This window comes from Rhipicephalus microplus, chromosome 6 (genome assembly GCF_043290135.1).
Source record: "Rhipicephalus microplus isolate Deutch F79 chromosome 6, USDA_Rmic, whole genome shotgun sequence".
NCBI classification, from domain to species: domain Eukaryota; kingdom Metazoa; phylum Arthropoda; class Arachnida; order Ixodida; family Ixodidae; genus Rhipicephalus; species Rhipicephalus microplus.
This window is the reverse complement of record NC_134705.1, coordinates 59071792-59098499: the sequence shown is the minus strand read 5'-3', so window position 1 is coordinate 59098499 and position 26708 is coordinate 59071792. Positions and strand designations below refer to the sequence as shown.

The 26708-nt window shown below is 45.4% G+C and overlaps 1 protein-coding gene across 1 annotated transcript in view; it reads right to left on the bottom strand.

Annotated features, from left to right (window-relative positions):
* LOC142765851 (ATP-binding cassette sub-family C member 2-like) overlaps positions 1 to 18488 on the bottom strand; it is a 67897-nt gene extending 49409 nt beyond the window's left edge. Inside the window, exons 1-3 of the mRNA XM_075867659.1 lie at positions 18103 to 18488; positions 5832 to 5994; positions 22 to 279 (exon numbers count right to left, since the gene is read on the bottom strand). Of these exons, the coding sequence (XP_075723774.1) occupies positions 22 to 279; positions 5832 to 5994; positions 18103 to 18488 (807 nt within the window). The remainder of the gene's footprint in view (positions 1 to 21; positions 280 to 5831; positions 5995 to 18102) is intronic.
* Between the last annotated feature and the right edge of the window lie 8220 nt (positions 18489 to 26708).

Here is a 26708-nt window from a genome sequence, read left to right as displayed (position 1 = left end):
TATAGGCACATATACACTTACCCACAATTTGCGCTGAAGTTTCGTGGCCGGAATGAGTAAGAGAGTAACAAAAATGTGCCATGAGACGCAGCAAAGCACGGGAATTGTGCCTACTCGAACCCAAAGGACATAGTACATGACAGGCGTGAACAGGATTGAAAAGAAGATCCTCGTCACCACGGTGAAAGTCGTTGTTATGACACCGCAGTCTACTCCAACAATGGAAACCATATACCCCGCTGGGTACCGGGGCAGTGTGGCGGGACTCATGCGCATCATCTGCAAATAATAAGAAAGACAACTTCCAAATTTGTGGCACACGGGTTGACAACATGAGAGGGGGTATTGGCTGGGTTCCACGAGCGCTTGTAGTCATTGAAACAGCAACATACGTCAGCAGTAGCTTCTGACAGATCCGTGTGGCGGTACACATAGAGCGTATTACTTTCCATGAACGGTACGCAGTGCATAGGTGCTCCACTGCCTCAAATGTTCTTTTAGTATAAGATGTAGACTACCACGCACTTTCATGAGAGTATTGTTTTCTACCTTAAGTGAAACAGTAAACGATCAAGAACATACGTCTTTACTGCTATTTTGCTTTCCTAGATAAGGAATGGGACAGGCATTCCGAGAGATGGCTTGGATATTACAGCGAAAGCTATATGTGACTAGGAGAATTGAAAAAAGTCACACTTTCACCTCAAGGGCGCAACAATGAATGCGATAGCAAAAACTTGGAATGTAACGCTGAGAACGGCAAGCACATTGAAATGTGCAACACGCTGCTTGCTCACAAACTACGCATGAAAATAACTTACACTAAACGAGAGCCAACTGACATCGTTTACCGCTCAGAACTTAACGCGTTGTTTAAACAAACACAACGCACTAAACGTAGTCACAAGCACAGATGAGTGCAAACTAACAACTGTCTCAGTTGTTATACTTCACTGTGTATGAAAAGCGTGCTCTGTTCGCAAGGGGCTTGGGCGTTGAACGAAGTGGCCTTTCTGAGCCCGACAACTAACGCAATCGTTCCGGTCAACGCCGAAAGCACACAATTCTCCCCACCGAAGGATAAGCGCACTTGCACAAGCATATCCCCCCCCCCTATTCGCGGTGCAAAGTAGGCGTATGAGATAAGCGCGTATTGCCGAATTGTGACGACGTGGGCACTGTCAGCTTTTTAAAGGCGAATGCATTTCTTATACCGGTGTCACACGGGCATTTTTAATTCCGATTAGTGCCGATCAGGATTAACCACGATCAGGAATAGGTGCTGCTGCACGGTCACTCTTAATCGCGATCAGGCCCGATCGGGATAAAGACTATCGCGATCCGCGCATCGTGATCTGGCTGAGATATCGCGATTTCGTGTCGTCTGCAACCCGTGGCTGAGCTTGTTGGAAGCAAAGTAAACATAAAAATCAAGCATAGTCCTGTAGTAGTAGTAGTAGTAGTAGTAGTAGTAGTAGTAGTAGTAGTAGTACAAAACTTTATTATGTACATAATCTATACAGGCAAGATCTGCAGTGCCCCGAAGAATATCTGTAATATTGCATATTTTAAGATTCGTATCGACAGCATGTAGTTATGGGATAAGTAAATGATAAGCGGATGACACATTAAACTCTCACACTGTCGCAGTTGCTGTAGCACCACGAAACAAAGTGATTATGAGTGTCGCCAGCTTTTTCACTACGCCGCAGCGTACGCGCACTTCGTGGTCGAATGAAGAGACCTCTACAGTAATTTTATTTATTTATTATTTATTTACAAAATACTGCAGGCCATGTGGCCCATGCAGGAGGGGCAGGGTACAACATAAATACATCAACAAAGCACAATTGAATATCATAAACAAATCGGGTAACAATAAAAAACAACTCTAAATAAAATTTAATTAGGAAATAGTGAAGAAGTAATCCTGTATTGATTCAGTTGAGTCCAGATGATCAATATGTATTTGGTTCCATTTCTCTATGGTGCGGAATTAACCACTGACAGGGGCTGCTGGAAGACTCTAGAAGTGAAACTCTGTTGTGTACAACGAGATTGCCGCTTCGCTGCGACTGGACGGCTACGAGCAGGTTCCATCAGAAATAAAAATGAAGATTAAGACTCTCGCACAGCAATGCAGATAAGTGCAAAAAACTGTACGGAAAGATGGATTTATGAAAAACTTTTGTAGTGGCACGCAAAGTTTTTGACGTTGGAGCGGTTCTTGCACGAATAACATATTGCTGATAAATATTTGCTGATAAATAACATATTGCTCTGTTGAAATATCGTACGGCGAATTTTGTCAATGATATGTTTTACGGTACGCAATCGCAACTTCGTGCATTTCATCCGACCCAAACTCAAATCGGATTAGCTAGGGCCGGGTAGCAGTGGCCATAAAGTTCATCCCGATTGATTGATTTGTGGGGTTTAACGTCCCAAAACCACCATATGATTATGAGAGACGCCGTAGTGGAGGGCTCCGGAAATTTTGACCACCTGGGGTTCTTTAACGTGCACCCAAATCTGAGCACACGGGCTTCGACATTTCCGCCTCCATCGGAAATGCAGCCGCCGCAGCCGGGATTTGAACCCGCGACCTGCGGGTCAGCAGCCAAGTACCTTAGCCACTAGACCACCGCGGCGGGGCGTCATCCCGATCAAGACAATCAAACCGGACTGCCCTGATAGCGATTAAAAGTGCCCGTGTAACACGAGTATTAGTCGGGCTGTGGTAGGCGTCCATCGGGGTCCGCCCAGCACCCTCTCCCACAGCAACAGCTGCGAGCGCGTGCGTCCTTAGCAATCAGAGCCCCCACCATGCACCATGTCACGCTTCGGTGTCGGCAGCTGAAACCAACAGCTGTGGGTGCGCGCGCTTATCCTCCCTCCTAGCAACAGGAGCCTCCACCTCCTTGACTTGAACGTGTCTTGCCATCGCCTCAGTGCAGTGCGTTAGAAACGCATTTGTAGCGTTTGTGCTGACAGCGTTTGTGTAGCGTTTTTTAACCGCCCAATCTAGGTACTCGAGCTGGAAACGCATACCACCTTTCTCGCGACAGAAAAACGCCACGTGCGGTGAACGGCGCTATTGGTTGCGGGGTGTAACAAAAAAAGAAAGTATTGTTCTGTTAACGCTGGATTCTCCCGTGCGAAGCGAAACGCTGTTATCAACGCTACGCAATCCATTCGCACTTGTTCGCGATTCCCTTCGGGGAGGTGAGAGAATTTCTCTTGTTTTTGTGTTTATATATATATATATATATATATATATATACGGTGAATGACGGTGGCGGCGATGGCAAGAAAGCAGAGGAGATGGTTCATGCAATTGCTATCGCAATCACTCTGTTCGACATCAACGTCACAAGCGGTCTCCATTGGCGTCGTCACGCCGTGCATCCCGTCGCAGCCAGGGCAACGATCACGCTCGCATAAGTTTCTACTGAGACTTTCAACATGGGTAAGCCACGCACAACTTTAGAAGAGGGCTGACGAGCTAGGTACTCGAGCTGGAAACGCATACCACCTTTCTCGCGACAGAAAAAAATGGCAGCATATCTACAGAGTGAATGATGGATAATGGGGCGAAGCATTCGTTTGTCCATGCGTCCATCTGTGTGACCGTTCATGCGTCTGTTCGTGCGCCTGTCCCTGCGTTCATTCATGCATCCGCCCCTGCGTCCGTTCATGCGTCCATCCATGCATCTGTCTGTTGTGTCCGTTCGTTCATCTATTTAACAGTCCAAGTCCCACCATCTCGCATCTTTTTATCATATATTCCCCATATAGAAGCACCGCCATTCAGTGGACATTCCAAGGACTAAACGAGAGGTGGCACACGCACACTTTCTTACGGCTTGCGCTTCGGGTCTACTTCCCACCTTCAACCACCTTGAGTTCACGGTATATACTAGTTCACTGTATTTATGGCACTGCAGCCCAATGCTCACTAAACCTTTCTAAAACCAAGGAGATTACGCCCAGCGAGTATAACGTAGCAACCTTTTCCTGTCAGATAGTGCTCAATATACATGCCAGCGACTGCTAATGTGAAATGAGAGACAGGAGGATTCAACCTTTAATTTCTTACGGCTTGCGCTTCGTATCTGCTTTCCCCCTTTGACCACTGGTGGTTACGTACTACGAGGAGGTGTTGAATAGAACAGCCTTTTACTAATTAAGCTATTGAAGATAGTGTCATGCGAATGTACGAAATCTCAGGTACCTCACACTCGAAAACTCGAATACTGGCAAGGCAAGCCATGGCAGCTGGTTTATCCGTTGAAAACGCAGTTGAGTACCTGAAGCTCGAAGCACGGGCAGCTTCCTGCGGTCATGACTGCGTGCAGCGGCGGCCCCACTCCTCTCGGCCGGATTGAATAGATGGAACATGCGCGTCACCCGTAACGCTATCCACGGGTTACGCTGCCCATCAGGGTTCGCATCGGGAGCATGGTTGAACTTTTTCGCGGTAGCTATGAGGCAGCCATAAATTCCTCCCTCCTCATTATAAGCCTGAACCTCAGTACGTCGGGAGACTATTGACAGCGTATCTGAAGCGCAACTTTACGTTCGGCGTACAATCTGTACTCTGCTTTCTTGTACAACGATCTTACTAAGCAATTTTACTTCGCTTGAAGGATCTATACGCTGCCGAACTCTAAACGAAATAGACCTCGAGCTTTAATATCAAGCCTTCTACGAATGGGGCAGTACTGTACTCACCTACTCCTTCACATGTGCGCTTTGCAACGACTAAGCGAACGTGAATCATATGCGATTAAATTTCCCGGCGTTACGCTATAGTAAAAACGGTAATTCTTTCCACTGGGAGGTGCTTCTACGTAGCCTCTACGTCGATGGACTGTCCATCAAGGACGCGGCGTGTTCCGACGCCGGAGATGGGCTCTAAAGAACAACAATGAAGTTTTTTCGTCCATTAATCTTCGATAGAGATCATACTAAGCGTCTTGTATTATGGTTTTTCGCACCGTTCTGGTTGAAAGAACGAGCACGCCTGTGGTAGATTTTTTCTGTTTGCCAAGGCATACCTTATCCTTATTGAAAGAGCATGTAGGATTTCTATATTGAAGCGTGACATTTACCGTGATGGTAAAAGTGGTTATGCAAAGCTATTTTGCAACGCATACCAGAGAATGTAATAGAATATGAACGGCTGTAGACTGCATAGCTACAAGGGGGCTGAATCAGTGGTTAGTTTCCTTGTCATAGTGAACCTAACGTATCTAAAAGATAACACAGCGAAGCAAAAAGCATAGCTATTATTAGTAGTGTTACACTTTAATGTAGTAATCCTGCACGACAGAAACGCAAACAAATGACAGTGGATGTAAAAGCACTTTGGCACCGCTTGGAACCGACCCTGCTTCCTTCGAGATAACACGACGGATGATCTGGCTCTGTAGTGATACATCTCAGTGCGTGGCGGAAGCCAAGGAAGTATAAGGCTTATTGTTGCGAGAGTTGGTTCGTACTTCCAGGCAAACCATAATGTGCGCAAATAATGACACGGACACAAAAATAACACACAGGAAAGGCACCTCTTCCTCTTCATTGTTCCTGTGGCCCTGTCATTATTTGCGCTCACCAATTTACCTTCAAGAAGGCAGTGAAGTTGGCAGTCGTACTTATAGTTTGTTTAGACATCACCGTGCATATTCCGTCTTCCAATGACACCACCGGACAGAAACATCTCTATCACGATGTTTAGATGTGAGTGAAAACGCCACCGGTATATATAAACTCTCATCTTTTACGTAATCATTCTTGCCCTCCCCGCTATCCATGGATAGCCTACATACCTTGGTGAAGATGGAGCCCTGGAGCAATGCCCTGACTCGTACAGCAAGCGCGTACGCACACGTGCTTTCGAAGCTTCCCGTCAGAAACTCAGCAGCGCAGCTGGCCAGCAGCAGCGCTGTTATTGTGGTTACCTCTAGTCGGGTGTTCGCTTTCAGCAGCAACCTGCAGCAAAGCACTTCCAAAGAACTGATTCTGCACAAACAGTGAAACTGGTACAGGAATGGTGAGTAGATACGCTTGCGCTTACAATGTAAAAAAAACTGCGCGAAATAACGACAATGAATTTTCTTCCTCTCCGTACTGAATAGCATGGGAGACACGCGCATTGGATTCTACCATAGATACCAATTCGGTGCCTTGAGTCCACATCGTGACAGGCCACGCAAGGCTCGTATCAGTGTCTGCATTCTCGACACGTTGAGTAATGTGTTGTGTAACCTAAAAACCAAAATAGTGCGGCTGCGAAACCACTGCGAAAAAAAAAGCTCAGCCCAAATCTGCTTCTGAGGCTGACGCTACTGATTTGAGGCCACCTGAATAAAAGTAAAGGCAGTGAGTGACATTCTGTCAGTATTCTGCCAGAGTCCTCCAGTAAGGACAGGTGGTGAGGTTCACGCGTCTTTGTTGGTTTAGCATTTACGTGGTAGCCCCCGTGCTTTGTCGGCAATAACAAGCGTGCGAATGTGTACACCCTACCAATCTTTTTTGTTGATTTTCATTTTAGTTATCTGTGCTATACCATTTGCCCTTAGTCATTGTCTTGTCCCACGTACTACAATTTTTACGGCGTCTATCACACAAATTCTAAAGCCTTCACACCGTCGTTATATAGGTTTCAGTTGCGTGGTGCATTGTTGCGAATATCGAAGAATACAACAATGAGGTTGCTTTGCTCCTAATGGCTTTCACGCGTCGATAATTTCAAGAGTCACATGGATTAAGCTTCACCTACACACTGTGAGACTGGTGTATACTAATCTAAATCTCGCGCGACTTTAGCACCACTTCTGCCGATGCTAGATCTCGGACAAGAAAGTACCTTGCAGAAAATATTTTGACGTCCTGAATGTATTTCTCTTTGCTATCTTTACTCAAGGAGTTTCTAAAGTCACAATTTGATTGTAGCAAAACTGCTTTTTATCTCTCCATGCGTTGTGTTTCATAGATTGGTTAAGGTATCCTTTAGTTCTTTTTTAGGTTGGTTATTGTAATACCTCTTTAGTTCTATGCTGACAAAATGGGGTCACTGCTTTCTTCTGACTTTGTTTCGTTTCATTAATTTTTATACTGCCTGTATTTTTTCATGGCATTCAGGCTATCTCGGCTAATGAATTCAACTGACAGGTGAATAAAAACAAGAAAACTATTACTGGTGATTCCCAATAGCAGTGCAATGACTCTCCCTAAAATATAAAGCAACTAAAATGAACGAATAATCCCCTTTTCTGTTTTTGGCATCCAAACCCACAATCTTCAAATTACACGTTTGATGCTCTACCATTCGAGCTACAGCAGAGGCTTGTGCACTTTTCGAGCTATTTGTGCACCTTTTAGCAGAATTTTTTATGTGTACTTAGAAGCTGGGATTTTGAGGTAGCGCCACCCGTGGCCCGATCTGCATGTGTGCAGAGTTGTTCTTTGCCAGAGGGTTTACTTCTTTTAAAAAACTGCGCGAAAAGATGGCGAGAGGTGAGGATGAGAAACTGAACGTTATCGCGCCCGTCCTATGTCTCTTTATTGCCTCTGGTTGTTCTCTCTTTTTTCCGTAGCTTGCATGTACCACTTTGACATAATACGCCACTAACACCAGTAAGATACCGTTATTTTGTTAGTTTATTCATGATAACGTCGCTCTTTCGAACGCGTCAAAAAGCCGCTCTTTTTACGTGTACCTTGATTGCCAAGCGACCGGCGTCTGCGTTCATATGAAACGCTGGTTGCGCACGGCCATCACATTCCACAAAGGTACGAAACGCATGACTTTCCGAACTACTTGGCGTATGTAGTACGTGTGCAGAAGCGCCACCCATGTAGCTTTTCCTTCATTTCCAAGAAAAGTTGTCTGAGAGTGTAGGTCTATGATAAGGATTTCCCGGATGCGTCGAAGTATTCTGGAAAGCAGTAGTGAGGTATCGTATCGTATACATTTATCGTGGTAGTAGCTTGTATATTCATCCCAAGTAATCTTTACCGAGTGTCTTGTATGGTATCGCGGTACAATTTCAAAATACCTTTGCCCAGCCCTACTCCCACTTTGTTTCTTTGTTAAGCACTGTTTGTGTCTTAGCGTAGGGGACAACTAAACTAGTGCTTGAGAAACAAACGAAGTGCTCCTAGCTGTGACTTTCAGAAATGTTTCGTTTAGGTTAATCCCATGAGGTATATTCAGTAACAATAATGTTTGCGTACTCTCATTTATTGAGAGCAAACTTGTACAGTACACAATGCTTGGTCCAGCTGACAATTTTCCAAGCTTTATTGCAATAATGATGAGCCATTTCTGCCTGCTAACTCTGCTTGGCTTTTGCAATGCTTCATATTGTAGACACATGATGGAGCCCTGAGCAGAAAATAGTTTAGGCACTGAAATTTCAACTGATTCTTTGCCTACTTTTTCATTCACTTCTTCGTGATAGTGTTCCAGCGAGCGCTGTAAAAGCCTTGCAAAAAACATATATATAATACTCACTCTAAAAGAGGTACTCTCACCAGTAGAGATATCAAGATGGCACAGTTAGCTGCTGCGGTTGTGAGTACATCAAGCAGCAATACTCTGAGAGCGCCTGTGAGAAAGCCAAGGGGTTTGTTGATGATCACGTGCCTAAAAAAAATTGAAGAAAATAAGCTTGCAAAAACAGCCGCACATCGACAATAACACACATACCACTCGATGGTGGACAGTGAAATCTTGCCGACTCAGTAACAGGCGGCGCTTTATAATGACGCCTTGCATTAGTGGAAAACAAGCTCAGTAGAGTTCCGTAGTAGGCTCGGGTAGTGTATTGGTTATGGTGTCCGGCTGCTGAGGTGAAGTTCATGGGTTTGATCCCTTCTGTGGCAGTCGCCATTAAATTAACCAGTGTGCTACGTGATGCGAGCACACGTTAAAGAACAGCGAATCATCAAAATTTCCTAAGCACTTTACTACGGGACACCTCACTATGATACCAAAGTTTCAGACTGGTTAAGATCTCGGCCTTTCTTTTTCCTCCTGTTCCTCCTCCATTTAGTGTTATTACTAGAGATCTGCAACAAGAACTTCAAGATACCGCATAATATATAGGAGGGCACGCATATTGTAGTACCAGTCAAGTAGCAAAAACAGTGGCTGTATGTGCTAACCTGGGCAAACTTATGCTTCCTCACAAAGCTTATTGCAGCGCTGATCTCATGAACTACAACGTTGAGGGACATGACTCGTATTTATGCAGCTGGAGCATCTTTTGTGGTAATATTATCCGTGACACCCTAAATGAGTAACAAGCGGGTTTTTCGCCAAAGCGCCTCCAGTACAGTCTTTTCAGCCTTATGAATGGCTCACAAATGTCTCCCATAAAAAGTAACGTGCGAATATTCAAGTATAAAATGGAATCAAATAGTACCTTGCTGAATCATTTGATTCAATTTTTGTTAAATAGTATTCATCCTGCCCAATATTTTGATCCTAAAACACAACCAAGGCTCCTGATGCAGCTTTGTTAGCATGTGATAGCTAAAACTAACGCCAACGCCGTTACAGAAGGCGTTTGGGTATAAAGTGTAGCAATATATTGCTTTAAAAGCAAGCGCTTGTTATTTTAAAATATGCTGTGTAATTTCCGTATTCATGGTTTAGTAGGGAAGACCCAAGAAGTCTGAAAAACGGACGTACTGCGAGCATAAAAAGAAGAATCAGCACACCTTGTAGTCGAGAGGTACAAAATACTTCAATGAGTCCCTGATTCCCCCATCCCGCAAGCAAAACAATCTTACTTTGAAACACTTGGAAGAGTACTCAGATACTGAAACAGCTTTGATATATGTCGACGTTGTTGTGACTCTAAATAAAATAATCGCAGCCGGCAAAGATGAAACTCTCTATTTCAGCGAAAGTTTGTGCCCCCAAAAGAACGACCCTAAAATACAAGGTTATTCGCACAAACAGTCATTGGTCGTCGAACAATCTGGTCAATGCTAAGGCACGTCGGCATGTACACTTAAGGAGGCTAGACGTGTGGGTGCGTTGGTAGTTCATTGTACTTCGGAAACTCTCCCGAGTAAACAAACACGTAATTTCGGGACATAAATCTCCTGTCAACATAACAATAAGCGATTACAAGACAAAAGCACTTGTCATGTGTTCAACTTGTTTCGCGTTCAATTAGTACGCTTTAGTCTGGGCAACATTTATGCATGTAGCAGCTAGGCTGATTGGTGGTGACCGTGTTAGTTTCAGAATAAGCTTTACTGTTTCTTGCCGTGCGCATAAGCTCACCAGAACACTCTGAAATAATCGCGGGGATGTTCAACAAGCGGTGCACGCCAGACTGGCCTCACTTGTAACGGGTGTGGACGAATGTAAATAGAAGCTCGCGTGGTAATATTTATTTAGCAAGCATAATACAATACAGGTCAAGGTGGCTCGGGAACAGAGCTTGTGAAATGGTGTGAATGAAAGCTGGTTTACCACAGCTAGAAATGAACTGATAATTAGTGACATATTCTTTGAACAGAATTATTCCTTAATCTGCGAATGAAATGCATTGATTGTATTCGCAGAAGTTTTTCTTCACAAGTAGCAAAAAAAATTGACGAAGTAGGTTATCAGTTGTATTCACAGAGACCATTAGAAGCTTGCACAATTAAATGCACAAAACTTTGCAGATGACCACACGTACCGTTTTCGTGAATTCAGCAGTGCCGCTACTAAGACGCGGCTTCGGGCAGCTTTACCAAGGTGAGGCAGCTCGGCGTAAATGGTTTTGTTATACCTCACAGCATTCCACGTATGTCTGGAACCAAAGAAAACAAGAAATGACTTTATCGAGACGTGTAGCTCATTTTTATAGGACAAATTGGTAAATGTGTACATATATCCCCTTGTCGTAAAGACGTTGTTACACGGCAATCCGCACGTGTCTTCGATTATTTTGGATTCCCACAATTTGCCGTGAACCCGCTTTTTTAGCATGTTTTTATCTGCCTCCAGCTTTTTAACGTGTGTATATATAAGTGACATGCGTTATCAGCAAAAAAAACTGTAGCACGTTTCCACACATCTGTCTTCTCATTTCCTACTTGCGCCTGAAATCAGTGCGGCAAAAGAACGATCATTTCACTACCCTTCACTGGTCCCTTCTGCCAAAGCCGTTTATCCATCTTCACCGGAACCCTTTACAATCCAAACACCATTTACTTGTGGTCTCCGCTATTCCATGAACTCCGTGTGCGTTGACTAGCCGCTGTCGCCATGCCAACCCGAGCTCCTACAAATCTTGCCGGTACGGACCCGGTGCTTTGAGCCCGCCTTCAAATTATCGCCAATATGATATACTCGTGTGGTGACACGCCGTGCTAGAGCATCAGCACGACGAACAACAAGAACGATCGTGGGCATATGCTTTTTGTTTCCTAGAATTTGTGGCGCGCTCGCGGCTTTTAGCGCTGCCACTAGTGGCATCGTTGATCGTGACGGCATTGTGCACACAATGCATGTGTTTACTTGAAATGTTTGAAAAATATCGGAGATACTTTAGGGTCCTCTCAAGGCATGAGAGGTCGCATATCATTGTTAGGTCCTTCGGAAGGCCATTCCAGTTCTTGAGGTTTGAAAGTGTATGAAGCCAGTTCTGAGGTGACAGATTTTACACCCACTCAATCATACAAATGTTTTTGGGGTGAAGTTCTTTATAGTGGCACCCGTTCGTCTCTCGTTGTCGTAGTTGTAGTCGTAGTGTGTAACGAGTTTTACATTTTCACCTCCAAGGTGGTGCCGGTGAGAGATTTCTTCTGTGTGTTGCTGAACAATAAAAAATTAGCAGCGTGCGCGTTAACTGAAAGCCGAATTCTCCTGTCTCTCATTCCTCCTTAGCAGCTATTAGGATGTACATTGACAAGAAATGGTTGCTATCTGACACTATCTGACAAGAAAGGGTTGCTACGTTATATTTATTTATTTATTTATTCCAAATACCTTACAGACCCAACAGGGCATTGTGTAAGGGGAGCATAAAAGGAATATATACATGAATTGGTACAATTTCCATACATACAATAAACATAAACTAATTGTCAATTTTTATACAAGTCCTAACAAGAATAACAATGAGAAAATTATACTTTATTAGAAATAGAACGACAATGAAAATTTTATGAGTATAAATGTGTGATAATGATGTAAAACAAGCTAAAAAGCAAGCACAAATTGTGAAAAGACTTTCCATTATTTAATAGAAAACATCGCTCAAGAATACACAACAGAACTGAATGGCATGTTAGTAATCAAACCATTAAAAGAAAAGTTTAATGTAAGAGAAAAAAATTGAGATAGTAGTGAACGAACGCATAGGTGTTAATTTTAATATGAATAAAACAAGCAGTTATTCCTGGAATTGGGTGAGTATTCGCTGGGCGTAACCTACTAGCTTTTAGAAAGGTTTAGCAAGCGTTACGCCGCAGTACCATGAATACAGTGAACTAGTATATACAATGAACTCGAGGTGGTTAAGGGTGAGAAGTACACACGAAGCGCAAGCCGTAAGAAAGTGTGCGTGTGCCTCCTCTTGTTCAGTCCTTGGAATGTCCGCTGGATGGCGGTACTTCTATATGAGGAATAAATGATGAAAGTATGTGAGATGGTGGTACTTGGAGTGTAATAAGTGGGCGAACAGACACACAGACAGATGCATGGGCGGACGGATGGACGCATGGAAGGACGTAGGAGCGGATGCATGGACGAAGGCGGGGACGGACGCACAGATAAACGTGTGGACGCACAAACAGGCGCACGCACGGACGGGCGGATGGACGCACGGGCGGCCACACAGACGCATGCATGGATGGATGGAAGCAAGAACGAATGGATGGACGGATGCTTAGCCCCACTCTTCATCATTCACTCGATGGATATGCTGCCATTTTTTTTTTGATGATGTGGACTTAAACGAATGTGCCTCATGCCCGGTGAAGAGTAAGAATTATTATTAACATGAGCTTTATCAATTACCTCTCTAGCGAATAGTAAATCATTCTTTCCACTCAAGGTGGGAACCATTCCTCAAACGTTTGATGAAAAAAACCTCCTAAATCTTGCGTAGAGTGAAGAGTTAGAAACAATTGCAGTGGTCTAAAATATCGGCGAAAAAATCTGCGTAACACTTCCGTACTTCAATGTTCCCGAAAAAACTAGCCTAAATTCATAGAAGTAATGAACACGGCATCGCGTGGTCAAAAACGAACTTCAATACATTGCTTAAGATTGCTATCAACGTTCGCTCTCAGCGTGATGAACGACGACTGAATGATTCTGGTTGCCTCGCGATTCCATACGACTTCGAATGACATGCTCCACCTTCAAGCAGCCGTCCATCCATATAAACATTAAAGGTAATGCCCACACTGACTCGACACACAAGACTTCACTGAGATATGGCGCAACCACTTGAGCCAAGCTGGCTGCTGGAGAAGGCTGGCATTCACGCTCAAGACCACCGATGACGTTACCACGAGCTAACACGACCCTCAAATCACATTAGCGGATGTAAGCAGGCCTGCATAAAGTGATTATCGTTATTTGCGCATCACGTCACGCTTTGTCATATTTTCTAAAACCTACGGTTCACTGTATCCTTCCACTTTGACTTCACATCAAACGCACAACAGGAAAACGAGGCTACAGTTTGAAGGCAGCTGTAATAAAAAGCATTTCACAAAAGCATTTTAGCGAAGATGTTTTGCGTGAATGCCAAACGCAATTTTTCTGAATAGAGTTGCATGCTAGTTCAACTGATAGACGTTAGACATTGCTGCACTGCAGTAAGAACGAAGCATCACTGGACTGATAATCCAGCCATAAATTTGTATACTGGCGATGTACAATATGTGCAAACCATTTCGAATATGACATTTCCGGGACGGCAATTTTATTTTTTTTTTTCTAGGGGCAGGCGTGCATAGCGACAGCGTGAAATACGTGTGCCACATACTTTCCTTCAATGCACCAGAACATTATGGAGCGTTCGCATATATCGTAGAAGCTTTAATTCAGCCAACATATTTGCAAAGCGGGAAAATATGCATTTTATCACAAGTAAGGCTTTACCTGAACACAACGGTGGCGGCCAATTTTTGAAACACACAGTGCGTCTCTTCATTCCCTGCACTGCATACCTGTAGGGTACAAGCCACATGCATCGACGAAACGTTATGAGCTGTGTATTTTTGCCGCTCGTAAAATTGCAGCGTGGTGCTACAGCGCTATGGAAAATAAGCTGGACGAAAATCGGCATTCATGTCAAGAGTGCGTCAGGCTGACCTTTTGGTGTATAAAGCACGAAATGCTTACCAACTGCTCTAACTCAGCGCGAATGGTTAGTAGCTTCTCATTTTCCAAATCCAACCTTCCCCCGACAGGGTCACGCATTTTTTCACAACCGTTCCGTCGTCATAACTCGACCCCTAGCAGGCCTGGATTCTCATAGGCGGGTCGTGGGTGATGCGAAAGCACGTCAACATGTTTTTGTAAGTAGCAACGCGCAAATCCGAAAACTAACTAGGCAGTATTTTTTTTGTATTCGCGTGCATAAAGGCATGCATGCACCATCGTTTATTATTTAATTTTACCGTTGAAGCTGTTCATGACCTGTTTCATTATTCGAATTCTTGGGCTGGTGGATGGCGGATTCATTCTTAGTTAACATCGATATCGGAGGCGTAAAAAACGTTTGGCTGCCAATCTATAGAAATTAAAACGCATTTTTTGCCCCTCAAAACTCGGCCTCCAGTTATACGTCTGCAGTACACTTTACGCTCACTAGAAAATTCGGGATTCTTTACACAGAATAGCAGTGGTACTAGTAGTGGTATTCCGCAGAAAAAAATGGCACGTAAATACCACATTCATCAAACAAATGGCGCTGAAAAAGAAAATAAAAGTAGACGTAGGAAATTGCTTTAGCATACCTGCCCATCTCTGTGAATGTCTTTTGGTGTGTACTGACATCCAGAAAAGATGAAGCACCCGCATACTGAGAACAAGAGTACAGCTGCCAATGTACCACAAGACTCATTGGGTACGCACATGTTATTTGCCTGAAAACAAAAAAAGAATGTTTCAATGGCGACAGTGCATAACTGGACCACTTAGTAATTTGTTATCGAATTCGATCTCGTAGCCTACTTCAAGCAATCTCCTGTTCATCCTGTCGGGGGCCGCAAGCAATCAATTTTTTTCGCTACTTGTTATTATGCGTGAAAAGTGTTGGAAAGCATGTACCGGATGCACCTTCTGTCTGATTTCATCCGAAAAGTGCTTCGCTTTCATAAAAATCCAATATAGACAGTCGAAGGAATGACATCATTATAAAGCTGAGTTCAATTTTGTTATTCAATGTAACACCATGACGGTTTATTATAAAGGACATCTTAGCTAACGTCATGGTATCAAGCTCATGTAACGGATACTGAAACGCCACCCTTGGAACATTTACCAATAAGAACAAAAAAATAGCTACACTTAAAATATTGATGTACAAGAAGGATTACCATTGGCGTTAACGTATGGCAAGGTAACGTAGCCGCAATCGTTCCAATATCTCGGCACATTTGTAAAACTCTCAGCTCAGCTTGAATAGTAAAATGTAAGAAATGAGGCGTTAAGATGTAGCAGCTGCCGAAGCAAACTCATCGCTCGCGTTTACACGCTTTTGACCTATTTCAGTAATAGGTGATGAAAATGATGACACAGTGAAAATATTTAATGGCGCAAAGACAAGCGCAAGCAAAGCCATGTGTCTGACAATACCCCAGAAGAATATACAGGTAAAACTGCTGAAACACGGCGTGCTGCTCAACACCTCTATTACGTAAAGAAGCACGAAGCATCTGTGGCGATCGTTGTAATTAACGTGCACACTTGTTGTCCTGAAAATTGTAGAAATCTGTCGCACGGACTCCGGTGCACGCAGCAGTCACTCTACAGAAGCGCATTCGCTCTGGCATCAAGATCGTAGCTCCAATCACCAGTTTCGCTGATTGGCCTCACTAATGGTGACCAGCACAATGTGGGCGTGCTTCCGGGATGTCTGCAACGTGAAGTATTATTGCCGCCACAATGTCAGATCTCCTCACGGTCTTTTCACGCTATGTATCTCTCATATATTCGACGCAAGTTCACATGGCAGCTACTTTAAACACTGTTCGCTGTGGGAAAATAAACATGATGGAGGATTTTCCTTATAATAAATCGGCCGAAAATGACCTGTGTGTAAACCACTGCCTTAGAGAACGCTACAATATAATGGCGCGTTCTTCCAGCAGTGACTTAGCCATGATAATATATCTGAAGTTTTACGTCCCAACACCACGATGTGATTATGAGGAATGCCGCAGTGCAGGGCTCCGGAAATTTTGACAATGTGGTGTTTCTTAACGTACATTGACATGACACAGTACACGGACCTGTACCATCCAGCCTCCATCGAAATGTGACTTCCGCGACTGGGATCGAACCCGTGACCTTCCGATCAGAAGCCGAACAACGTATCCTCTGATGCGAGGCTGCATACATGGATGTGATGCTATATTTGGGAAATGCACAATACTAGTGCTTTATTCTTGCCAACGAGCACGTGAACTATACGAGCAATATTGCATCGACAAGAAAAGGTGATATGTGCGTGAGCGCACCTTCGATAGCACCCCTCTCCACCGAACTGCCACATATATTCACGTGAATGATGGCTTGTTCAATATTTTGAGTTGATTACTGGGAATGTTTCATGCAGACGCCATGTCAGGTGTACTGATATTTCACTGTTGTCCTACCCCTCACATCCTTTTGCGGTCCACCAAAAGCAAAGAACAAACAAACCAATAACATAACTCAGTACCGCTTTGTCCTGCTGTCCTGGGCTTCGCGCAGTTTGTCGTTTTCTGTGGACGCGTATCAACAAGCCCATATAAGCACTCTAGGGCTTTCTTCGTGCCTCCAACGGCCAGTAATCACTGTGGACTGTGGAACAACGGTGTCGTGTGCTCTGTCGCGACCAACAAAATGAATATACACCTCCTTAAAAATGTCCTTTTCAAATATCTCACCTATCGATTGTTGTTCCATCGCACGCTGTGTTGGCCTAGTTTAGTCACCTCGTGCCTCTTACAGCGAAACCTGTTCTGAGAACACAACAACGCTATCCTGCGCCTCAGTTGTCCGCCGCAGACACCACCGGTGTCCGTCCATGAACACTATTACGCTAAATTGTGGAAATAGTGCATAAAAACATCAAGGATACAATTGAATTCGAACCCTGGTCGTGTGCGTCCCAGCCAAGACTTTTACCACGTAGCCATGCCGCTGCTCGAAACACTGTTGCAAGCTAGCCTTAGGCAGGCTTCATGTGGGGAAAGCGTTTTGATTAGTATGAGTAATAAAGCGTTTTACAACATCCAAGGAACAACCAAGCGTCAAAGAATGCGCATTGTGTAACGAGTGGGTCGTCGAATGCTCCAATGCATTACGAAAACTTCCAGCATAATTATTCATCGTCGTCAGCAACAGAATAAAATATGCACAAAGTTCATTGCAATTGTGTAGCTGGGGCGACGCTTCACCGAATAATGACGAAGTATGGCATAGCAAATGCCTGCTCAACCTCTCACAGTGGGTCTGAACCATAAGAGAAGGTGAACGAGAACAAGAGTGCCTGCCTACGAAAAAAGAGTTACGATGTTTTATGGCGTAGTGGGTACCCGGCAAGTGGGCTTGCAGCAGCAACCGAAATAGTGTTCAAAGAAGGCTCTGAAGGGCCGCTTTTCTAGCTTTCTCTGTGACAATGCTGCGCTTTTCGCGCAGGTGTACCCGGTAGGCCCATGGCTGAAACAATGGCCAACTCCTCCGCCTGGCCGGCTGTTCGGGCGTGCACGGTACAGGCTGTTAACAGTTCTCCGGTAGTAGCTCGGACCACCACCGCTACGAAGTCGTTGCGTCTCCTCGGATACCTTGTGGCGTCCACGTAGACTGCACCCTCGTCTCTTTGGTGCTGACGGGCCAGCACCACCACTCATGCCGCTCGCCTGCCCTCGTCTCTCTCTGGGTCAGTGTTCTTGGGCAGCGGGTAGACGATAATCTTCCTCGCCGTTTTGTAGCTTAGGAGAGCTTGCTCTTCCAGTTCGCCGTACGGTCCTGTACCCACACGTTCGCCTGGAGGTAGTAATCCCGCCCGGTCTAGAGGTCTTCTGCCCGCTGCCGTGCTGCTTAGGCAGCTCAACTGCGGTGCTCTCTGGGCCTCACTAATCTCCGAGAGCGTGTTGTGTGCTCCCAGAGACACGCACGGTGCTAAGCGACTGAAGTCGGCAATCAAGAACTTCGCCCGAGGTACAATCTGGCAAGGCACGGAGCGGCTAATGATGTTCATCGAGGCCACGTGGGCCGCCCGAGATGGCGCTGTGAGACCAACCATTGCTCTCAAGTGGTTCTCAGCCCACGTGGGTCGGCAAATAGCACCCGACATCAAAAAACGCAACGGGGAGGCGGACGCCGTGGCCCGTGATCTCATTACGTGCCGGGACGCGGCAGCCCGTCCCTCCGAGACCAGCGGAGAAGACCAAAAAGAAAACTTCGAGCCCCTCACCGATTAAGGTGGGATCCTGGCGGCTTACAGAGAAGTCAGGAGAGTCTTCCCGCACCCACACCAAGAACTCTCGCGTGAAGACGCGGTAAAGTTCCGACAGTTGCAAACCGAGTGCGTGCTGACATCGTCTCTGGCCCGGCACGTGTGCCCCGACATGTTCGTGGACGCAAAATGCAGTGTGTGCGAACGTGAACTAGCTACTCTCCACCACATCAAGTGGGGAGGGTGTAACAGTGCTATGCACAGTGGGAACGGGCAGTGCCAGGACGCCACGTATTCCGAAGAAGTGAGAGCGAGGATGCGCTCCGAAGACCTGAAGACGCAACGAAGGGCCATCCAGCGGCTTGAGGAGTCTTTGGCAAAGCAACGAAGAAAAGGAGCCGACGACCCATCTAACGGGCACGGAGGCACCCGAGTAACTGTCGCCTAGTCGGAGCACAACATCCTCGAGGTCTAGGCTCTGAGATTATCGGACTCTAATAGCCGTATTCTTAAGATAGGGAACATCCGAGCCCTGCGAGGCCAGGGACTTCCTCCACGCTAGATGTATAAATAAATCTTATTTTTCTCTCTCTCTCCGCGCAGGCTAGGTGGGTGGGCGGATGGACGGACGGATGAACGAATGAATGAATGGAGAGACTCCATCAACATTATGTTTGTTCACAAAAAGTTACTTGCCGTTTAAATATGAAAAATCACAAGTAATTAGGTATTGCTCACCTCTGATTGCGTGAGAAGTAGGAAGTCCGAGATTACGGCAATCAGATGGAGAGAGTGCCCACCCCAAATTGCGAACGATGAACCAGTTTGCAATAGTCTTGCGCATACAGCAGTGTAAATTGCACACATCTGAAAGCAACAAAAACCAGTGCACTGCGTTTATACGTAAACAGTACGCTTTCCTTTTATTCAGATATTGGTCACTCGCAACATTTGGCCGCTAGGCACTGCATGGGAGCAGGCAATGAAATAAACTAACGAGACTTGCATCTGTGCGAAACATAAACTTTATTGTCAATGATCACTCTTCGCTATCGAGGACTCTCATTTGATATATGTAGATTGAGGCACTAGTTCTATTTGTTGGACACAATATTTATTTCCTTCCATTATTTTGTCGTAGTTGTAAAAGCGAAAACTGAAGCACCAAATCTATTGAAGATTGCAGTATTTACAAGACAAGGCAATGACAAGCGAAACAGTGAACTGAATAGACCGTTGCTGAACTGCATGTCCACTGAGCATGAACAGTCTTACCGTGGGAAGTGACGCGCCTGCATTTTTGTTTGCCTAATTGCACAATGTAATTTATTCATTGTTGCTTGAATATGGTCTAATTTATACGGTTTTATGCGTCGCGCTCTCACTCGGCTTAGTATTGGTGACAGCATTATAAAAGTTCCACACGCAGCAACGCACTGAGTGAGACGCGCCGAAGGTGCAGTCTGTGAAGCCAGGTAAGCAGGAAAAACAATAACGAAAGCCTGTCTGTAAATCGCATGTATGGCATTCCAATTAGGCTTAAATTTATGGTCTATTGCACAGGCACTATCATGATTTCAATATAGACAGGGCTTATATTTCCATTACTCATCAAGTACAGTGTTAAAGATTTGGCGAGCTGATATGTCGTACTTGAACTGGTCCATCGCATGACGGAAAGAAAGCGATGACTGAGCCGGCCAACACAACAGGATTTTCCAGTTGGTGATGCTGATGCTGGTGACCTCAGATGGATGGCACTCACCCACCGAGGGAGATTGGCCAAGAACCGGGCGGCAGGATACTTAAATGAAATTAAAATGAAATTAAAGCCAATCTGAAAAATTAGTTTACAGATAGAACAGCCAATAGGCAAAATTGTTGCTGAGCAAGCGGTCAAACCAACTCTTGTTCCAGACAGACAGTCCTGTTGTGTTGGCCGGCTCGGCCACTTCTTCTTTCTAGTTTTGGGTGGACCAATCTAAGTTCACTAACCTTGTATAAAATATTGGTGGGAGAAATCGCTACCACTAACGCTTTTCACCTCTGTGCCTCAATTTTCGGTCATTCGAACGAGTGAAGCACTTACCATTGCAATTGCCAAGCAGCACAGTGCGCAAACGTGGAGCTGATACGAAATCGTCAGTGGCCATATGTCTAGTAAATGCTGACTTATTCGCAGTCCTTGAAATGTGCATAACAAACATGTGGTGACGTTGCTGACCTGGAAGGTGAGGATTCAAACTTAAGGGTTGTTTCTGACCAGAAAGTTTAGTATTTTAAAAATACGGCGCATGGGCAAAAATGCTACCTAGCATCATTTGCGGTGAACGTGCGTCTAGTGGGAGTTCTATATTTGTTATTGGAACAAAATTACTGAAAGTTGGTATTCTATCTTCGGGAATATAAGGGAGAAAATGAAGTATTGGCTTCGTATAGTGCAAGAATGAAGAAATAGTGATTTTCGAAACTACCTCGGGCTCCTTCATTGACACTGCCAATCAGTGCCACGCTTCATTTTAAGGGGGAACCCTTTGCTGTCTCATCAAACGCAAAAATTGTCTGGAGTTCCACTTCGTGGGCGTCAACACGAACAATGTGAATAATGATCACCCCGTGATGGCCTCAGAGCATAATTTGTCATATGATGGCGCAGGGCTGTGTAACCTGTGAAGTCATCATGAAATTATAGGGCGTCACTGTGCGGTTGATTACGAAACGTAATTACAATGCCAGGCCAAGCGTGGGCTGATGCTAGAGACAGTGCTATACTAAGTGGCTTGGAACAAAGCATACAATGCCTCCAATTTTAGAGGCATTGCAAAACTACGTTAATTGTAGAAGGCTTTAAGAGGAGAATTCAAGAGGATCAAGGTTCACTACCTCGACAAAAAATTATATTATTTGCACACATTGTGTAGATTCCGGGACACGAAGGTCTCGAGGGAAATGAAGTGGCACACATCGCAGCCCGCGAATCCGTCAACCGGGCGTTCCCGTACGAGATCCGCCTCCCACTAACAACCGAAGCAGAGGCAAGAGAACCCGTACCACTAACGTATCATGCATTACTGCAACACTATCGGCTCGAATGCAGGTTATACCCTCCGCCACATCCAAAACTCACAAGAGACAAAGGGACTGACTATGGGCGTCTTCAAAGCAACACGTTCACACACGGCGTACTATTGCACCATATGAGGCCAACGTTGCACAGCTACATCTGCCCTCACTGCAATGTGGCAGACACTCCGGCGCACCTCCTACAGCAGTCCAAAGTAAGCGTCCCAAGACTACGAGCAGCAGCACCAGATGCGGACCAAGACCTCCTCAGTTAAGCGTGGGAGGCTGCGATCTCTTAGCCGGACCTGGTTGAGCAGCGTCAACTCGTCGCTCGAGCTCAGCGGGCTATCCAAGCCAGAGGGTTCCTGGCATAAGGTACCCTCCCACCTTCACTCACAAGCTTCTTTCAATAAATGTTTTCTCTCTCTCTTACCGTCATTTTCAAGTCGACTGATTCGTATGTATAAGGGACGTTGGGAGGTTTTTTTTTTCGCGTGAAAGGTCATGCCGCCAGGCTTCTGTTCAGGTCGGGGAGCACCGAAACTGTATCACAATTCACCCCGTGAGATACGGCCGTCAATGAAAACTAGTTTTTGACAAGATAAACACGACAGCTGACCAATCCCTCTTGATAATATTCACTTCTATGCAGTAAAGTACAGCACTATTGTCGCATTTTATCGTTGCGAATGTCGTTTTTTTTTTTTTTTGACAGTGAAGCAGTTGCAGCCGTCTAATGATAGTTCATCGGAACACGCGGTGTTCCGGTAAACTATCATCCTAATACCGGCCCGCTCTATCACCATCATCGTCTTCATCACCCCAAACATGCCCTCCCGACGCACGCTCTCCCGCTGCGGCGATTTCTCCTGCGTGGGATGCAACAACTCGAATGGCCAAGAAAAGTTGAACAGAGTGAGACAAAAATGAAGGAACAGAAAGAATAAATATGGAGAAAGAAAAAGACATATAAGAAAAGAAAGAAACAAAAAGAATAGTTTGAATGCCAGACAAAGATATAAATAGATAAGTAAAGAGATATAAAGACAGAAGAAACGAGAAATGGAGAAAAAGGGAGAGCAGAAAGGGGAGGGGAATGTTGAGGAAAGATACGTGACCTGTTTTTTCAAAATAACGTCACGCTATTCACGTTGCTAAGGATCAAAAACATACCACTAGTCTCGTGACATGTTCCAGGCGAAAGAAATGCCATATGATACACATCACGTACCGTGAAATGACGCAGCACTAGTCACGTTGTATGTCCCCTGTAATGGAACGTAACGCTAGTAACGCGACATATTCCCGCCAAATGATGTCCTGTAAGGATGGAAGGGACGCGGACGTGGGAGGGCCGTTTCTTGGTCGGGAGTCAGAGCACTCTCTTCAGTATTGCTTCCAACCTTGCACCGAAACGCTGATTGATTGATTGATTTGTGGGGTTTAACGTCCCAAAACCACCATATGATTATGAGAGATGCCGTAGTGGAGGGCTCCGGAAATTTCGACCACCTGGGGTTCTTTAACGTGCACCCAAATCTGAGCACACGGGCCTCGACATTTCCGCCTCCATCGGAAATGCAGCCGCCGCAGCCGGGATTTGAACCCGCGACCTGCGGGTCAGCAGCCGAGTACCTTAGCCACTAGACCACCGCGGCGGGGCATTGCACCGAAACGCTGATCGCGTGGCCATAACTTTCCAGTGCGGTACGGCACGCATGGTAAACCAGACTACTTTGCTTACTAGTTGATGGGAGACGCTCCACCTCGGTAGCTTTCTTCCATAGCCAAGAAAACTAGTCCACGAGTGTAGTTCTGCATGCTACAATTTCCTTCTCATTTTTTTTCGTTCTTGCTTTAGTAGGTGCCAAGCCCAAAGTGTAGAAACCTCCAGCAGAACGCAATATCATCCTCCACACCAGAGATGGTTGTACTGTACCCAGGGTAGACACCAACAAGGTCCTCGGCATGATCATCGAGTCCCGCGGAACCAACACCCAAACTGTACACAAGCTCAGGACTAAGACCGAGAATGCCATACGACTCGTACGTAAAGTAGCCAACAAGCACCATGGCCTCAAAGAAGACAACCTGCTGCGTCTCGTACACGTGTTTGTTTTGTTTCATTTTACCTACGTTGCCGCTATACACAAATGGCTATGTGCTGAGCGCGATCAACTCAATGCGCTTATTCGCAAGGTGGTCAAACGAGCCCTTGGCCTCCCTATCACCACTCCAACGTGCAAACTCCTCAAGCTTGGCGTACATAACACGCTAGAAGAGATCGCCGAAGCTCAGGAACGCGTGCAATCGACCTGACTCAGCACCACCAAGGCGGGCCGCTATATTCTTCGCGAGCTCGGCTTCTTCTCCTCGAAAGCCAGAGACCCTCCAAAGTTGACTCTAATTCCCCGTGAAATCCGCGACCTTATCACGATCGCTCCCATTCCACGAAATGTACACCCCGAATACAACAGAGGCAGGCGCCTTGCGCGGACGACCGCCATTCTCAAGCACACAGACATGGAAGCGGACAACGTCTCGTTCGTGGACGCCACTGCCTATCACAACAACCGAGTCTTCGCCGCGGTCGCGGTATCATACGCGCAGCAGACTCTTAACTCTGCCACAATCTTCACTCGGAACACCGAAGTAGCAGAGCAAGTAGCTATAGCTATAGCCATGCTCGGCAGCAAACGAGAATTCATCTAGAGTGACTCCAGGCCGGCCATCAAAGCCTTCGAACGCGGAGTCATCTCCGACTATGCGTTACGTATCCTGCGCAAAGTGGACCCTAGTGCCCTGAAGCACCACATTGTCATCTGGCTCCCCGCCCATCTCGGCCAGGTGCCGGGTGCCCTATCAAACCTCAACGAGATCACCCATGATGCAGCGCGCGCACTTACCGACCGCACCGCCACAGGGCAACCCCGTCTTGCTGAGTTAGATACCAATCGGGATGCACCCATTACGTACAATGACATAACAAAGCACTTTTACCTGGAACACCGCATTTTTCCACCCCACATCCGAAACTTAACAGACCACCGGCATTAACCCTACGCCTATTACAGACACACACGTACCCAAACCTTGCCACGCTTCACGTTTGTTATCCTCATGCATACCCCAGTGACACTCGCACACATGCTCTGGGAGTGTAGAACAACTCCTCTCGACTCTACCTCAAGCAAGTGGGAGAGGTCCCTCAGGAGCTCACTTCTCGCCGACCAGCAATGGGCCGTCCAGCAGGCCCACGAAGCGGCCGCCAGATACTCCCTGTCGGTCCCTACGTGGGAGACGCCCGCTACGCGCTAAGCGCGTCCTGCAGGAGTGAAATAAAGTTTTTTTATTCCATTCCATTGCTTTATCAGGGGAAGCTGTTATGAGATCAGAGCAATAAAGTTCACGTGCGATGCCATAGTCACCCGCTGCAGCCACTGGTGACCATAACAACTATTGCGAGAGATAAGAAAAATAACTTAGTAAATAAAACATACCAGTGACACAATTTAACTCGAAACCAACTCCCCTGCGTTCCATCCCAGCATTCTGCCACTGAGCCACACCGGTGCTTGTAACTCGTTTCTAATCTGGCCTTAGGAAGGGTTGATGTTGCGAAAAGAATCGCAATAATATGAGTAGTAAAGCGTTTTAAAGCATGAAAGCAAGAGCGAGCAGTCACACGATGCGAATTGCGTAACGAGTGGGTTTTCCAGTGCTCGAACCTATTACAAAAGCTTGTTCTTGGTCACCTATTAAGTGTGGTGCATACCCACTTCAGGCATAATTATTCAGACCTAATAAGTGTGTAGCAGATACCACGCTTCTCCAAAGAGTGATGAAGGATAGCACAGTGAAAGTCAGCCAACTGCACAAAAGTTATGATTCGCGTTCCGTAAGACCAAGTGAAATTATTTTCCTTCTTTTCTTATATAACATTTAGTGGGTACCCAGCAGGGTACTTGTAGCAGTTACAAAAAAAAAGTTATTAGAAAAAGCTCTGAAAGACCGCTCTTCCAGCTTTCGCTGTGACTGTGCTGCATGATCTGCGCAGGCTTGGCGTTCGTTTTTCTTTCTTTCTTTTTTCTTTCTTTCTTTCTTATTTACTTTTCTCTTACTTTTTTCTTTCTTACTTCCTTTCAAGCATTGTTTCATTCATTCTTAACACATACATAAAATGGAACAAAGTACAACGCCCATGCGAAAGGATGTCCAAATTTTGCAAATCTTAACCATGAGCTACTACGTTTATTGATAACTTTATTTGAAGCAAGTGTTGCTCTTCGTGATGTTGATTGTGCAATATGTTCATACATATGCCCATCTATTGTTTAAGCAGTTTTTACGTCACATGATGCGCGTATGACCACGATTAGCTTTTGGACATTCAGTGATATACTTGTACGAAGTGTAGCTGTGTGACGCTGGCTCTTCATTGAATGCGTTAATGTTCACAGCAATGCAAATAATAGCCAACCGAATATTATTTTGAGCTTGTACTGTCTGTTGCTTTAACGAGACGCACATAGATTCTCGAATATTAATCGAGATAAAATAAAAAGCAAACATTGCCACAAAAGGCCACGTTTATAGCGTAGTGCCCAGCGAATCTGCCGCAAACATGATCAAACAGAGTGGCAGCAATGATCATTACAACTGTTTTGATTTATGACTTGCAAAGTTAAACTTGATTACATCGAATATATTCATGTGTGACCACAGTGACGGCTGAAATTTCGGATGCTGACCAGTAGGTTCAGTACTGGCCGTGGCAGCCGCAGTCCAATGGAGGCACTGGCTCGTGCACTGTGTGATGCCAGTGCGTATTAAAGAACACCAGGGCCCGGATTCACAAAACTCACTTACGAAAACATTTTTGCGCAAGATAAATTTTGTTGCGTAAGTCGATTCACGAAACGAAAAAACGTCGTAAGAGGCCATAGTTGTCACATCGGCCACTGCAGATAAAGCGCGCTGTGACTGCCCGGGAACATGTCAGCG